General features: G+C 38.5%; 1 protein-coding gene across 1 annotated transcript in view; it reads left to right on the top strand.

The window, feature by feature from the left end:
- The window catches only part of dph1 (diphthamide biosynthesis 1), a 68366-nt gene that overhangs the window by 11697 nt on the left and 41292 nt on the right, over window positions 1-15377 (top strand). The window contains exon 3 of the mRNA XM_006801556.3: window positions 2302-2365. Within this exon, the coding sequence (XP_006801619.1) occupies window positions 2302-2365 (64 nt within the window). The remainder of the gene's footprint in view (window positions 1-2301; window positions 2366-15377) is intronic.

The following is a 15377-nucleotide window of genomic DNA, read 5'->3' as shown; positions in this document are numbered from 1 at the left end:
CTTTATCTATCACTCCATCTCATGACTATTCACTTTCAGCCTCCTCGGTCTTTTATTTGTTCCAGCTTTTATTGTTTAATGCCATCACTGGCGCCGAAGTCTTGAAATGGTTTCAGGGCTAGTCATCTGAAAACATTTCTACACTGAATTCAAGGTCTTCGAGTTGTAATTCTCCACTGAGACATTGATGGATTTATTGAACTAAGGTGTGACAGAGTTTGACGGGAAGAAAATGTCACGGTTGATTGAAATAACGCCTTTGTTCCCAGGTACCCGCTCAGTGTGTCAGACTTGGTGGCAGAGACTTCACACTGAACTGTTGAAGTCTTGTGCCTGCATGTCTGTAATATTAACTTCCACAAAAGGTATAAATAAAAAAGAAAACAACTGACAGGAGATATTGCTAGTATACAAACAGTGTAGACTAATATAATCCCAAACAGCAAACTACTGTAGCCAACCCCTGTGTTTCAGAATTTTCAGACAGACAAACACACACAAAAAAAAATCCTTTGTTACCATCACAGCCACACATTTTTCCTAATTTTTAGAATATCTATACGCAAGTCAAGTCTTTCAGCATCACACTCAGCCTTTGCTGTAATATTCAAGTGTTGATGGCTGGTCAGCAAATAGAAAATTGGTTTCCAAGCATCTTGATAACTGATTAAATGTTTGCATCCTTTATCCAGACAAACTGTTGGCTTCTCAACTCATTTTTTTTAAATCACTGAAAATAGTTTCTCTTTGAGTTTGCTTCTGCTGATGTCAGCATGTTAGCTTTTTTGCTTTGTGAGGAAATGATAGGATTAATGTAACTGGAACATCATTGGATTCTTAGTGAATTATGTAGGAAACGTACTGCAAAAACACCACAGCCTGTTTGTCAAGAAATCCCAGTTTCAATTTGTAGTTACTTTGTTTTCCAAGTAAATCCAAGTATATTTGCCCTGTAACCAGTAATCTCAGTCCACAACTGTTTCTAATATAGCTGGCAAGTGGCTGGGATATATTTTGAATATAAATGTTGTGTTGTTGAAAAGAAATGATAAGAATTTGTATATTGGTGTCATCGTTTTTTAACATTAAAAAAGTGTCACAAAAACAGATACAATTGACAATTTATTGATTTTTATGCTTTTGCTTCTTAGGTTTGGTATATTTCTTGTTTAAAAGCTCACAAAATGTTCATTTAAGCTAATTTATTTTAGTCCCCTTTGGACTTATGGTCTAGTATGATGTCCAGTCATCATTATTGAGAGAACAAAAAAACACTTCAAATTTCCTTGTCTATGACAGAGTACATTTAATAAAATTGTCTGCTTTCTAGTGGCTAAGAATCTCTCATATAACACTGATTTCTCTTATTTTTTTTGAATGAATATGCATGAAACAGTTTCATTTCACTGATTGCAGCCAGAGAGCAGTTTAAGAAGAGGGGAGAAAAAAAAAGCTCAGAGATTGAAATGAGACACTAGGCACTTTGGTAAATGTTGCCCTATCATCTCAGGTGGTGTAGCATATCAGTAGAAGTATCGGTGCAAATTAACTGATTCAGTTTATCTTCAGTGCTCGCGAGTGTAAGTGTTTTGCTCGCATTTGGGAGTAAATTTAATGTGTGCAAACAAATACTCAACTTAAAAGTGTTAAAAAAATGAAACTCCACCAGTCTTTCTTTCTCTCTTTTTTAAAAAAAGAAAAAGAAATGGTTAAAAACACAAAAACAAATTGCCGATCATTTGTGTCATAAGTTTCCCCTTTACAAATGTCAGCCTTCACACTCATATACATATTTGCAGACAGCAAATACACAGGATTGTGGCATAGACAGTGGATCTGAGTTTTGCTGGGGGAAAAAAACAACCTCAGGCTGTGTAAAAATGAGAGTCTTTGTAAGTAAAAAAGCCTTAAAAAGAGTTTTATCACAACACCTGTTCAAGCATCAACCTGTAGAAAAGTGATTTTTCTTTTCTTCAACCAGTCATATCCACCCACCTTGTGGGGGAAAAAAAAAGAAAAGATCTAGTAGCAGGCCTTGAGCTGCAGAGACAGACCTGTGGTTATTGGTTTGGACTATATTTCCAACAACCTGTCACCCACTAAAATAAACCAAGAGCACTACTGTGGCGAGAGGACAAATCCTATGAAATGTCACTGTTTGCTGTCAGTGGAGCACTCTGAACCAGAAGCAGCAGCTATGTATAGCTGTACAGTTGAGAAAGTATCAAATAACATGTTGTCATCCCTATAATGCAAGCATGTAACTTTTCTATTTGTTTTCTTTCTCCGGTCTCTCTCCAGTTGCTTTGCAGCTTCCAGAGGGCCTGCAAATGTTTGCCTGCATCATCAGTGACATCATTGAGCGGTAAGCCGCATTTAAAAAAAAAAAAAAGTGATTTCATACTTTGATTGCTTGAAAGATAATTTCAATCTTAGACTTCCCACCAATGTGTTGTGTTGTGGTTTTAAAAGCCATTCTATCTTTGCACTGTTATAATTTGCACTTGTTTGCCCCATGCAACGAATTTCTGTGTTCACCTTTCTGTCAGATTTGAGAACAAATTTAGATGGATTTGTTTGGAAAGCTGCAGTTAGCTTATTTAAAGCCTAAAGTTAGCTCTATAGGTTTTGGGGAATAAATACCTAAATTGTGCTTCGATAAACCATCACAGTGGACATGAAATGGAATAATCAAGATGGTGGAATTTCAATTAGCCATTGCTTTTTTTGTTCTATAATTTGTCCTGTTTTGTAGATGGTGGACCATATAAACATGACTATAATTGTAGTTTATGTGGTGGAGAAAGGTCAAAGTCTCTACTTCAGTCATATCGTGTTTGATACAGAGAGGCAAAACAACAAGTGTCGTTGTCAAAGTACTTACGCACCAGTGTGTAGATGTTCACACTCTGTTTTGTGTGACTCCTTACATCAAAGTTTTAGAATGCAAAGTTAGCACAGCATCGAGGTCCACTGTAACCACATTATAAGAAAATATCCATACATTCTCTTCCACTTACAGCTGGTGTAGAAACCAGCATCATGACCACTTGGTATTGGAGAGCATCATCCTTATCATAATTCCCCACCTTTGACTCAATCAGAGATTCTAAGGAAAATGCAGCATTACTCAGGTTTAGGACAGAGCAGATAACAGCCTCCCTTGCTCATAGCCCACAGCAGAGGAGGGAAGCGATATTATTCTTGTTAATTACAGTGCGTTTCAGCCTGCATATTCCCTATTACACACCAGCACTCAATCACACAGACACCACAACTTTTTTCCCCCCACTCCATCCCACAGTGAGCAGTGCTTCAGCAATAATGTCCACTAGACCTAATAGTTTGTCTTTGAAGCTACCCTGTGGTTTACCCTGCTCTCTGCTAAATAAAATTGGTTATTCAATGTTTAAGAAAACACAAATCATAAAGCACACTCGAGTGAGAGCACTGCTTTGGAATTTGTTAGTATAAGTGTCTTCTTTAAGAAAATGACTGTTATGATTAAACACCCAGAGTGGATTCCTTTCATATGTGTTTAGCCAGTGGCAGCTTCATTATGTGATGGGCAAGATAAAGAATAGTTGTAGGAGTTGCCATCGATTTTTCAGGCAGGGTGCACCATTATTATGGTTTTCATAATTAGACGTACTTTATATTATTATTGCAAAAAACACTTTGCTAAAATGTGTTTCTGCTTTACATTGTTTCCATTTTCTCTTCTGACACCATCATTTTTGTTCATCTTTTCTCCTGCTGTATCATTCTTCCTCTAACCAGACTCCTGCTTTATCTTTCTGTCACTCTCTTTACAGACATTCCTTACTTTTTTATCACAAGAAAGATGATAGTGAAGTTTTGATGATAGGATCGGATCTTATCAGTCGTATTGCTATCAGACTGAGAGCTGCTACTGTGTGCACACCACACAGCTATATAGTCCACAGTTATATGTTCAAGTTATGACCGTTCATCATAAATCTACCAAATCGGCCACATCTCTTCTAATGAGAGCAATTAGAAGACACTAATTGCTTTTCTCGCTGTCTTCTACCTCGTTCTCTATCTCTTGTGTCTGTGTATTTTTCACCCCCTCCTCAACATCCACATTTTTCTTCCAGGCTGCAGAGTACAACATGGTTCTCACGGTTTTCCTTCATTAGGTTCTGCGCTATAGTCTCCCTGCCTCCAGAGACTTTTTCTTCTGTCTCTGCTGTCTTAGTAAGAATTTCAGCTCCATACTTTCCAGATTTAACAGATGGGTTCTTTGATTACTGGATGAACATCAGAGCCTGTTCAAAGTACTGAGTATCTGCCATCTTTCCAACAGATTGACAAGTTGACAAGTATCATTTGAGTGCATCGACTTATTTTGACATAGTCTTCTCTGCAAAATCTTTAAAAAAAACCCGCTCTCAACAATGCTCATCCATGTTGGTCACAAGGAGCCCTACAACTGCGGTTTTGTCCTAGGTTTCAACGTTATTGCAGTTTGACTTCTATTTTTTTTGGGCCATTATTTGTAGTGGTCAGGTACTACAAGTCTACAAATTCCTCTGGTGCACATGCCGGACATGCCGTTAATGTCACATTGCAGTGAGTTTACATTTACATTTCACATTTCTTCTTCTGTTAGGTAGAGTAAATATGATGGATATCTTCATATTTACAAAACTTGGGTTAATTTCCCCTTGTGGGACAATTAAAGGATTATTCTATTCTATTCTATTCTATTCTATTCTATTAAATGTTCGCTTATGTTGGGAACGATGACCAGAATTCACGAAAAGTTGTGAAGAATAGGTTTTGTTCTGTTTTGTTTTTTTAACTCTGACTTTTTTAATATCTCATCTCACCCTGAGAGGCAGGGCTTAGCAGTGGCTGATTCATAAGTACAGAGTCACCATGAATCTGTCAGTTTTTCTATGTCTAAATAGGAAACTGGTGATTCCCAGAAGTCATTTAATAGCACACAAGAAGTCCACTTCCCTATATAGCGATATCCTGATCTGGCTGACTGAGAATCTTCTTAGACATACTTTGTTTTAATTATGTGATAGCCACAAGGCTTTTTGGATCAAACAATTAATCTAGGAACCGTCATCTGAGGGCTCCCTAGGGTATAATCTTTGATCCTGGTGTGTGGATACTCTGTATAGTAATTGTAGCATTTGTAAGGTGGCCATGGTTTAACTCTTTTTACTGCTGCAACAACCTTGTGCCCAGCAATTATGTACAGTCATGATAAAGGTCTTAAAATTGCAATATAACCTGAAATCTCTCTATAGCAATTACAATTTGGGACAAAGGTTTTATTGATCGGAATTCTGCAAATCACCATAAGCATCCTAAGATGAATCTAGGACAAAATTAGATGAATGACAGGAACCTTTAGAAGTTTGCACAGCTTGCAGCTGACCTCATGTCACACAGCTTATGCTAAAGGCTACCAGAGGTCTCACAGGGCAGCTTTGCCATCACCATCACTATCACCCCTGTACTCGTGAGACGAGGCTGAGGTCCATATGAAAATGGGGATGAAAGGCCTAAGCTGCCCTCAGAGTAAGAAGCTTCAGCTGGATGGACTGCTAAGTCTTAATGAGGACAAGCTGCTCTGAATTATGGCCATTCCCATGGCACAGTTAATACACTTTGGCCAAAACTGTATTAATGCATACTTTTAGCTTGCCCCACTGTGACTGTAAAAGAGTAGCATGACAATTCATAGATGGATGGATAGATAGACATAGCACCACAGACTACAGTGTCTAAAACACCTTAAAAAATATTGCTACATTACATGTTTCTGAATGGTTTAAAAGAATTAAAGCCCAACAGTCAACAAATCAGAGACAATAGTGAATGAATAGAACTTAGATGAGATCTGTACCTAGAAATGTTAATGAATGAACAACGCACTGCTCTCTGATAGAGTTAACAGATCAGCCAGTCTCATATGTACCATGAACAGTGGTGTAATTTCCACTGGGAATTGGTGGGCATATCCGTCTTAATGTTCAGAATGGTATTTTTGTCCCTCCTCCAACGTTTAGAGTTTCGATTTGGCTCTAGTATTAAAATCTATTTAAACATTATCCTCTTGCTGCCCAGCTGCCAAAATGATACTCTGAGTGGTTAATGTGACTCATGCAAGTCACCTTCAGTGTTATTATGCACTCGAGGAAATTAACCTTTCCTTGATTACCAAGTCATTTGTGAACTTTAACTGCCCTAGGTTTCACCAAAGACATTATACAAGCTGAGATAGACTGTATATTGGCACATTGTCTTTGGCGTAGGATCTTGGAGTTGTAATCAACCTAAGAGGAAACCAGCTTGTACTATTCAGGGCTGAAAACTGTTGTTCAATCATGTGCATTTTGTAATGTAATTTATTCAGAACATCTTAAAAGGTGGTGTTAGAAAATTAAAAGGTCTTTGTACATATACAGATATTATTTATATTAGTTATTTGCCAATATATTGATATTGACATGTATGATGACCAATAAATGAAAATATTAAAAATAAAGAAGAGATCTTAGAAACACCCTTCAGCTATGTTACAAGTACTGATGTTGCATAGTTTGTTCACTATAGGGCAGTCTGCATACCTGTTGGCAGCGTGTATTTGGAACGTCACAAACACAACAACCAGTGGAGCAGAGCATAAACGAGTAATCAACAACTCATTGTGACCTTAAAACACATAACTTTTAAACCACATTGGAATGTTATCTCAGTAAGGACTCATAAATGACATCACATGACAAATATTAGGGAAGTCTGTTTTAAAGTTTTGTGTGTCTGAAAGAAAGAAAATATGGGCTTATATATTAGATTTTAAATCACTAGATATTGTCATTAATTAAAAAAAACTCTGTATAAATTGTGTATCAGTTAGGTTTTATTATCAGAATGCAACATTTTTTGGTCACGCTAATCCCAATCATATGTTGACTTTATTTTCTACAGATACCAACAGAGCTCTTTAATAGTAGCCCGTTGTAGTTTCCTACAACACTCTGCAAATGTTGACATAGCTATGTGAATTCACAGATGCGAAGTGAGCAAAGAAAAGCTTTCAAAGCAAAAGAGAGACTTGTTTAGAGGCAGCAGTGAAGTATGTCCTGTCACAGTTCAATGCGTTTTTTTTGCCTTTGACGGTATGCCAGCTGTCTCGTTCTAGGTTTTAAACATACTTTCATGAACTTAAAACAATATTTACTTCAGCTGCTTTTCTGACAGTGTATGACTATAAAGAGACAAGGGAAAAGCATGTGTATCTCGTATACATGGAATTTACACACAGCTTCTGTTGTTAACAGCTGAAGTGAAAAATGAAACATTCAGTTTTTTGTGTCTGAACACAAGGTTCTTATACTATTTATTAATCGCACAATATAAAATAGAACAATTCAAACACATCCATTATATAATTTTGTTTGTGCCTAATTTGCAAAAAGGTCTTCCGATAAAGCAGTATTTAAGTGTGTGCTTCATTCTGAAAAAATAATGAACAATTCTATTATTTTTTTGTATCCAACAAACATATTTGATTTTTATTAATATTCATTCAATTCATTGATATTAATTGAATTAAACTAGGGGTGGGTTTTGATAATTGATTTATCGATTAAAATCGATTCTGGCTTGGATAACGTGATATCGATTCATTAAAATCCTGAATCAATTTTTTAATATTAATTTATTTTGCCTGAAACGCCAGAATCTCAGGTTAAACCTCACAAAATTTCAAGAACCACCAAACAGCTAAAACAGTAAATGAGAGCAGGTACACGGATTCTGCACAAAGACGTAAACACAAAGCGCAGAGCCGGCGACGGATCAGAATCAGTGAGATGTCGCCTTTCTCACCCGACGGCACGGACACGGTCGGGGCTGAAAGCCGACAGCTCGCTGATTCTGATGTTTCGGCGGGTCCGCGCTTTGTGTTTACGCCCTTTTTTGCGCTGATTCTAAAGCTGTTAGTTTGATCTCTCTCCAAACATTATTGACTGAACCAGCAGCAAAAGAAGATCCAAACTACGCTTCACAAAAACATCGTCATGGACTCCCTCTTACTTTTGCTGTTTTGCTTCCACCACACGTCATGCACAGCGCTCTCTCTCTCTCTCTCTCTCTCTCTCTGTATACTTTAAGAACAGTTTCCCGTCTAAAAATCTTTTTTCTGCATTATTCGCTTGCTTGTTACGCACATGTCTACTGTTGTTTACAGCGCTGTCAGCCGCTGTTTTTTTTCCTTTTACTTACTTCCGAAAAGAAAACTTAATTTCTGCTGTTCAATAGGCTTCTGAACAAATGTAAACTTTTTAAAATTATGCAAAATGCAAAACGCTGTGCCTCTAATAAAACCGCTGTAACTTCAGAGGTAATGTTCATATGTTGATTAATAGTTTTCTTTTGTTTTTGATGTGCTGCAGAATATTTTTATAAAATCCCAGGCCAGGAAAATCTCCTTCATGTTTTTCTGTATTTTATCTTCAGCTACTTTGACACAGAGGCATCTGCTGTGATGCTTACACCTTTGATAAAGTCTTGCGAGTGTCAGCTTCCCTTTTATAGATACAAAAATATGTAAATTTACTGATCTGAATTATAATATTTCTGACTGTCTGAGGCAAAATTTCCCAGATTTAAATCGAATTGAATCGAATCGTGGATCGAATCGATTCGGGACCTTGTGAATCGGAATCAAATCGTACTAGAAATCAGTGACGATACCCAGCCCTGAATTAAACTAACTGAGTGAAAGAAAATAAACAAAAGTGTGCAGTGACTCAGGCTTCAATGAGAACCTTTGTTTACTATACAATTACTATATAAGTTTTGGGGGGTTTTACCCGTTTACAAATTACAGTTATGTAAAGGACGTGGACATAATGTGTATGCTCACAGCTTTTATTTGAGGGTATTCACATTCAAATTGGATAAAGGGTTTATTAGTTTCATCTCCTTAACATGTGCCACCCTCTACTAAAAGTAATTGGCCAATGGACTCCAAGGGTATTTCATGGGCAGGTGTGGGCAATGTCTTTGTTATGTCATTATCAGTTAAGCAGATAAAAAGCCTGGTGTTGATTTGAGGTGTGGTGCTTGGATTTGGAAAATTTTGCTGTGAACAGACAACATGTGGTCAAACCAGCTCTCCATGCAGGGGAAGCAAGCCATCCTTAAACAGGAAAAAACCCATCAGAGAAAATGCTACAGTAGTAGGAGTGGCAAAATCTACAGTTTGGTACATCGTGAGAAAGAAAGAGAATGCTGGTGAACTCAGCAATCCAAAAAGACCTGGATGCCTAAGAAGACAACAGTGGTGGATGATCGCAGAATCATTTTCATGGTGAAGAAAAACCCACTGACAACAGCCAACCAAGTGAAAAACACTCTGTAGGAGGGAGGTGTATTACAAGTCTACCACAAAGAGAAGATCGCATGAAAATAAATACAAAGGGTTCACTGCAAGGTGCAAGCCTCTCATAAGCCTCAAGAATAGAAAGACATTTGAAGTAGAGCAGGGCGATATGACCAAAAATATTTATCATGATATACATTTGAAAATTTGCGACAACGTTATAACTGACGATATAATTGACACTAGACAAAACACTTTACAACTCCACAACTTTATTAGTGCAAAAAACAAAAAAACCCCAATGTATTTTCACTTAAACAAGCAGCTGTTTTTTATGTGCATTAAAGTTATATAAAAATTAACAGTGCAAATGCAAATTCCTTGCTGACAGTTTAACCAAAAGGCATTTCCAGTGGAAATTGACATATCCTCAGCATAACCATGTAGAATATCCACAAAACTTAAAAAGAGCTTATACACACACAATACGGTAATATTATGTTGAAGCACAGTACGTATCACTCCGCGAGGCGCCTGCCTATGATAGCCGTAATGATCCAACAATCTATCAAGCGTTGTGGGTTCGTAGCTTAGCAAAGTCGTACTAAAACATTTGACAGATTTTTGAGCGCCGTGTACGACATAAAATCGTTTCGAGGTCAGTAAACACAACCGGAATTCATACATAAGGCACACGGGATTATAAGGGGCACTGTTGATTTTCAGAAAAATCAAAGGATTAATTTTAAGTGTGCCATATTTTCCAAAAAACACGGTAATAACGACGGCCCGCTAGCATGCTCTACCAAAAATAGAGGTCGCACAAAATAGGATTTGTACTCTACTGATCACATGACATCATCTTCTCCTTCCCTCCATGCTGTAAAGAATGACATATAGCACAACATCTGTTAAAAAACAAATGAGTGCATAATGCTTAAGAAGAAAAAAAAAGACAGGCAAAAATTAGGTCAAGGAATCAGTAAAGATAAGTGTCATCTTACAGAAAATCTTGGCAGTAACCAAAATGTTCATTTCCAGTGGACCTGGCAGTTGCCTTAAAATGATTACTTCAGGTTCAAGTTTTTATGCAGATTGACAGAAAAAATGTTCCAGGTTTTTATAATGCCTTTTAATGAGGTCCATATTTATAGAAACATGAGTATGAAGGAAGTGTTCCCAAAAGTGGCAAAAGAAATAAAGATAGAACGGTGACTGAGCCTACGCATTGACAAAAATGGCCAACCACGGCATTTAGTATACAGTGATGAGTCAGGGATTTGCAGTTTGTAACAACACTGCACCGTAATAAATGGTGTCTAACTCATAAAAAAAGAAGAAGAAAGTGATGTCACAGAAAATGACTAATGCAGTGTGAATGCTAGCATGGCAATGTAAGTATTTAGCTCACAGTGACACACACACATCCTTCAGGTTCCTTATGTGTGTGAACATGTCAAATTTCTAAAAAGACATTGACTTAATTTATTTATTTTTTATAAACAGTATATAGATGGAATATATTTTCACATCTTACAGGGATAGATTTTTCCAGATGCGTGTGTTTAAAACTTTTTTTTCAGAAAAGGTAAAGAAGTCAAAAGACAAATGTCAGAAAAAAGTGTGCACTAACAGTACTGCCTGAGCAAGAATAGGATTCAGTCAGGTCTGACCAGTTAGGCGAGCTAATGTGGTGACAGTTGGTTCTGGGATGCTCATTGTAGAGCTGTCTGCAGAAGTTGCATAAACCCATGAGATGGAAGGCACTTATCTCGTGATTCGAATGTTTTCTGTCTTTCTCCATCATGTACTAACGTAGATAACTGACAACATATAGGTGTTAGATGGCTCAGGTAAGAGTTGTGACAGATGTGGTCTGTTGGTAAATCAAGGTACAGTAGCACACAGAGCCCCGAGACATCTCTAGCTCCTTCACCATAGCAATCTTCATCCATCAGAATAAATTGCTCTACATGCTGCACAACAAGTTGAATCATTTCTGTGGGAGCAGCAGCCACAGCCCACAGCCTCCCAGGGTAAATGTCAAATCCACCATTAGGAAGGAGCCTGGTAGGAGCCTCCAACGCCTTTTTGCCCTCACATCGTCACAGTCTTCACAGCTCCCACAGCACAGCTGAGCTGTAGCATCAGATCTGGGCATAGATGAGTGAGTGAATGTGTATATGTGCCAGAACTTTTTATTTATTTTTTTATCTGCATATTTGTCTGGTTTTGTGCATACACGCACCCTGGTTGTGTTTCTGTGTGATTCGAGCTTCAGCCTGTTATTCAGCTTTATAAGATATTCAAACAGGAGATTCTCATAAATTAGCTGGCAGCTCCCCCCATAAAGACATGTGCTGTCTAATTAGATCTCTTGCTATCTATACCTTTACTACCAAAACATATGCTTTAACAATATCTCAGTGTCCACTACCTTTCTGTACTTGTGACATCTCTGCAAAGAAAGACTTGGAATTTATAATCCTGGCGGCAAAATCTAAACCTCCCGCCCTGTTCCCCTTCTTACTTTTGTATGTGAAAACAAGCATTTGGTTTGAATATTTTATGTTGTATTTGAAGAAAGCAAGCTGCAACATTACTTATCTCAAGTTTAACCCCTGGTGTATGGGGTAAGGTAAACTAGAAGACCCACACTGATGTCAATGTGATCCTTAGAGGCAAAGACACACACACACACACGCACACGAAAGCCTAAAAAAACTACTGGTTCTGTCTTTTCTAACCATAATCACATCTCATCCGGTTTTGGTGCGGTGTAGGGGCATCACGTCCTAGAGTGGAAATCCTGATAGGTGCTGACACTTACACTGTGTAATATGAGATCTTCGAAGATAGCACCTTGGAAATTGCCTTAGCTGTCATGAAAGTACAATTGATTGCATCTGCAGATAGAGCAAGAAAAGAAGTGGCCATTTTGGACTTAGACAAGACTTGATAAGCCAGATGGATGTTGGAGTGTTTATTTTTAAAATCTAACCTTTGACTGTTGAATGAAATGTGGAGATAGTAATGGGTGAGGACAGTGATGAGACCACTGGGATTATCTTAGCATGGATACTTTATACTTATAAAGTAATTATATTAGCACATTTCCCCAGTGTGTAGAAGAGATAAGCAATGCCTAGTGCTGAAGGTTACAGTCCCGCTGTTCTTTCCCCAACATAACCACTCAGACTGGCCATAATCATTCTCATTTCATATGGCGCACTCCCAGGCAGTGCCATGTAATTGTACTCACAAAGAGCCGTGTAATATTATGCACACCCTAGAAAGAATGTATCAGAAGAATATTACACATGCTTTTAATATGTCCTTTCACAGTAATGCCACTGACATTGCTGTGGCAGTTGAAGGGCACACAGTGGGGTTGCATAATCTGCAAACTGGGAGGAATAAAAAAATGTATAAAGATATATTTTAAAGTTTTGTGGGATCAACTTAGTATTTCAAATCCCCATTAAATGAACATAGACTAGTCAGGTGGACACAAAATGTCTTGCATATTTTTCTATTTGCTATAGAAAAGTAGTAGCTCAATTTTGTTTCCTATTTTCAAATTAAAAAATTGACATGCATTCCATCCATCGCCCACTTATCTAAAGGGAGGTTGTGATGGCACTAGGCTAACCTGGATATTTTAGACATCCCCTTTCCCAGTCAGGCTTTCCAGTTCCTCCTGGGGAATCCTGAGGCCTTCTCAGGCCAGTTGAGATATCTGTGAACATAATCTCTCCAGTAGGTTCTGGGTTATACCCTGGGCTCTTTCCCAAGTTTAGCATGGCTGGAAAACCTCTAAAACGGGCTGGCAACCTTTCTGATAACGAGTGCCATCTAAAATTTCCTGAGAAGTCAGTGCGCCATATGATTGCATTAACAATAAATTTAATAACGCTCTATATGAACAGTTACACACTATATAGAACAACTTTATAGAATTATATTTGTTCGCAGATGTTGGCAGCTATTAGCGAATAGTTATCAGCTATTTTGAAACAAAAAAAGACACCTTTTATCCATAACAGCAAATGAACTGTACAACAGAAAATGCAAATGCTATTTATGGTCTCCCCACAACAATGATAAGAAAAATAATCTGGGCCAATATGGCATGTTTGTTAATACAGAGATACACATGTTAATGTGATCTCTGGTCTCCCACTCCGAGTTTCCAGCATTCAGACATGTGAAAGAAAATCTGCTCACACAGATATGTAGAGCCAAATACTGTCAATAAGGCCTGTGCAATGTTCTGAAGGCAGTTAAACTTGTGAGGTAGTGATGTCCAGCAGGTGAAAATGCAAGCTCCATGAACACGCACAGCTGTGTATTCCAGCTGCGTTCGTAGTTCTGCAAACTTTGAGTCGAGCTTTTTAGTTCAATCAGCTGCATTTTGATGTCCTCTGTGTCCAGCCAGTTAATGTGAGGTAAATCCAGCTGCCAGCTACCAAGAAAATATTGGTCCATACACCTGAAAGTCCCGAAAACACATTGTGAATTTTGTCTCGAGTCTACAGCTATATCCGTGTATTTTCGCGGTGCTAATGCTGCACTGAGCGGACAGCTCCTGAAGCTTTTGAAGTGTCGTAATGTGGAAATTTCAACATCGCTTGAAAAAACTGCCAGCTAGCAACATCCCTCTCACCGGTAGGCTAAGTTTTTTTTAGCCAATTACAAGTTGAATCTGGTAGCTGGGGTTGTTAGTTAAGGTACTGTCATTAAGAAGCGGCACAACTACGCGAGCTAATTTGTGATGTGCACCGCTGGCCCGGCCATTTATTTTTTAATGCACCCTCTCAGATTAATTCACGGCGTGTCGTGCCCAGGGCTGGACTGGGACAAAAAAATCGTCCGGGCATTTTGACTAGAGACCGGTCAACCAGGTATTATAGGAAAAGCCATAAAGGCTTTGAATGAAAACAAACGCTGTTGTGACAGTGATGTACACTGTCTTGTTGGTATATGTAGGATTTCTATACATTTTACATCAGATGAAAACTTTGGTTGTAAGATTCAGATAATTATTTATTAAAAGTTAGACATTTTAAATGAGAATAAGAAAGTATTTCTTTGTGCCCCCTTTCCCTGTTAATGCCCTACCTGGCCCCCTGGCAAAACTTTGCTAGACCCGCCCCTGCACAGTTACCAGCTGTCAGCTACTTAGAAAACCATCCTGGTGTTATTTGTCTCTCAGAAACAGTTCATAACTTCCCTTCAACTCATTCATGTCACCTAAAAGGTAAACCTGTTTCTCCATCACCTGTTCAGCTCTGATGATTCAGTAAGGACATCTACTGGTTTCATCTTCATGTTTCCCTCTCACCAGATAACCAGCTGACATCATGGCTAGCAGCTTTTACAGTTGTGGCTCCAGCAAACATCAGCTGATATAGAAAGTAATATTAAATAAATTCTAACAACAACTTATCAAGCTTAAAGGTGCTGCTGTTGTTTAATGCGACCTCCGCTGGTTTCTTCTTTCTGGCACAAAGTGGGCGATAAATAAGCTACACCTAAACTTGGTTTATATCTGACCCAGATAGACTGCAGCTCATAACTTCTTACCTGTTATGAAGTTCAGTATTCAGTTCACCTGACAATCTGAACGGCGGCCGCCTCTGGTCTCTCCTCCTCCTGCCTTCCCTTTCCCTCATCCACCTGCTGGCCTCTGTGGAAGCTCCGCCATAGCCACCACTAAACCCCGTCGGATCATAAGAACGAAAAATCACCATCAGCCCACGGGCAAATGCCTGGTATGCCCAATGGCCAGTCCAGCTATGGTTGTGACATAAGTTAACCCTTTGCATGGCAGCTGTGCCAGCTCTATTAAGGGAAATTTTGTATTCATTAAATGTTTTAGTGGCAGAGATAGCTCAGTAGGTAGAGTGGTCGCCCCATAATTGGAAGGTCAGGGGTTCGAATCCACTGAACGGCTACCCTGAGGTACTCCTGAGCAAGGTACCGTCCCTACACACTGCTC

This window comes from Neolamprologus brichardi, chromosome 14 (assembly GCF_056152115.1).
Source record: "Neolamprologus brichardi isolate AB-2024 chromosome 14, ASM5615211v1, whole genome shotgun sequence".
Lineage (NCBI taxonomy): Eukaryota > Metazoa > Chordata > Actinopteri > Cichliformes > Cichlidae > Neolamprologus > Neolamprologus brichardi.
Note: the sequence above shows the minus strand (reverse complement) of the source record. Positions and strands in the feature narration are given on the sequence as shown.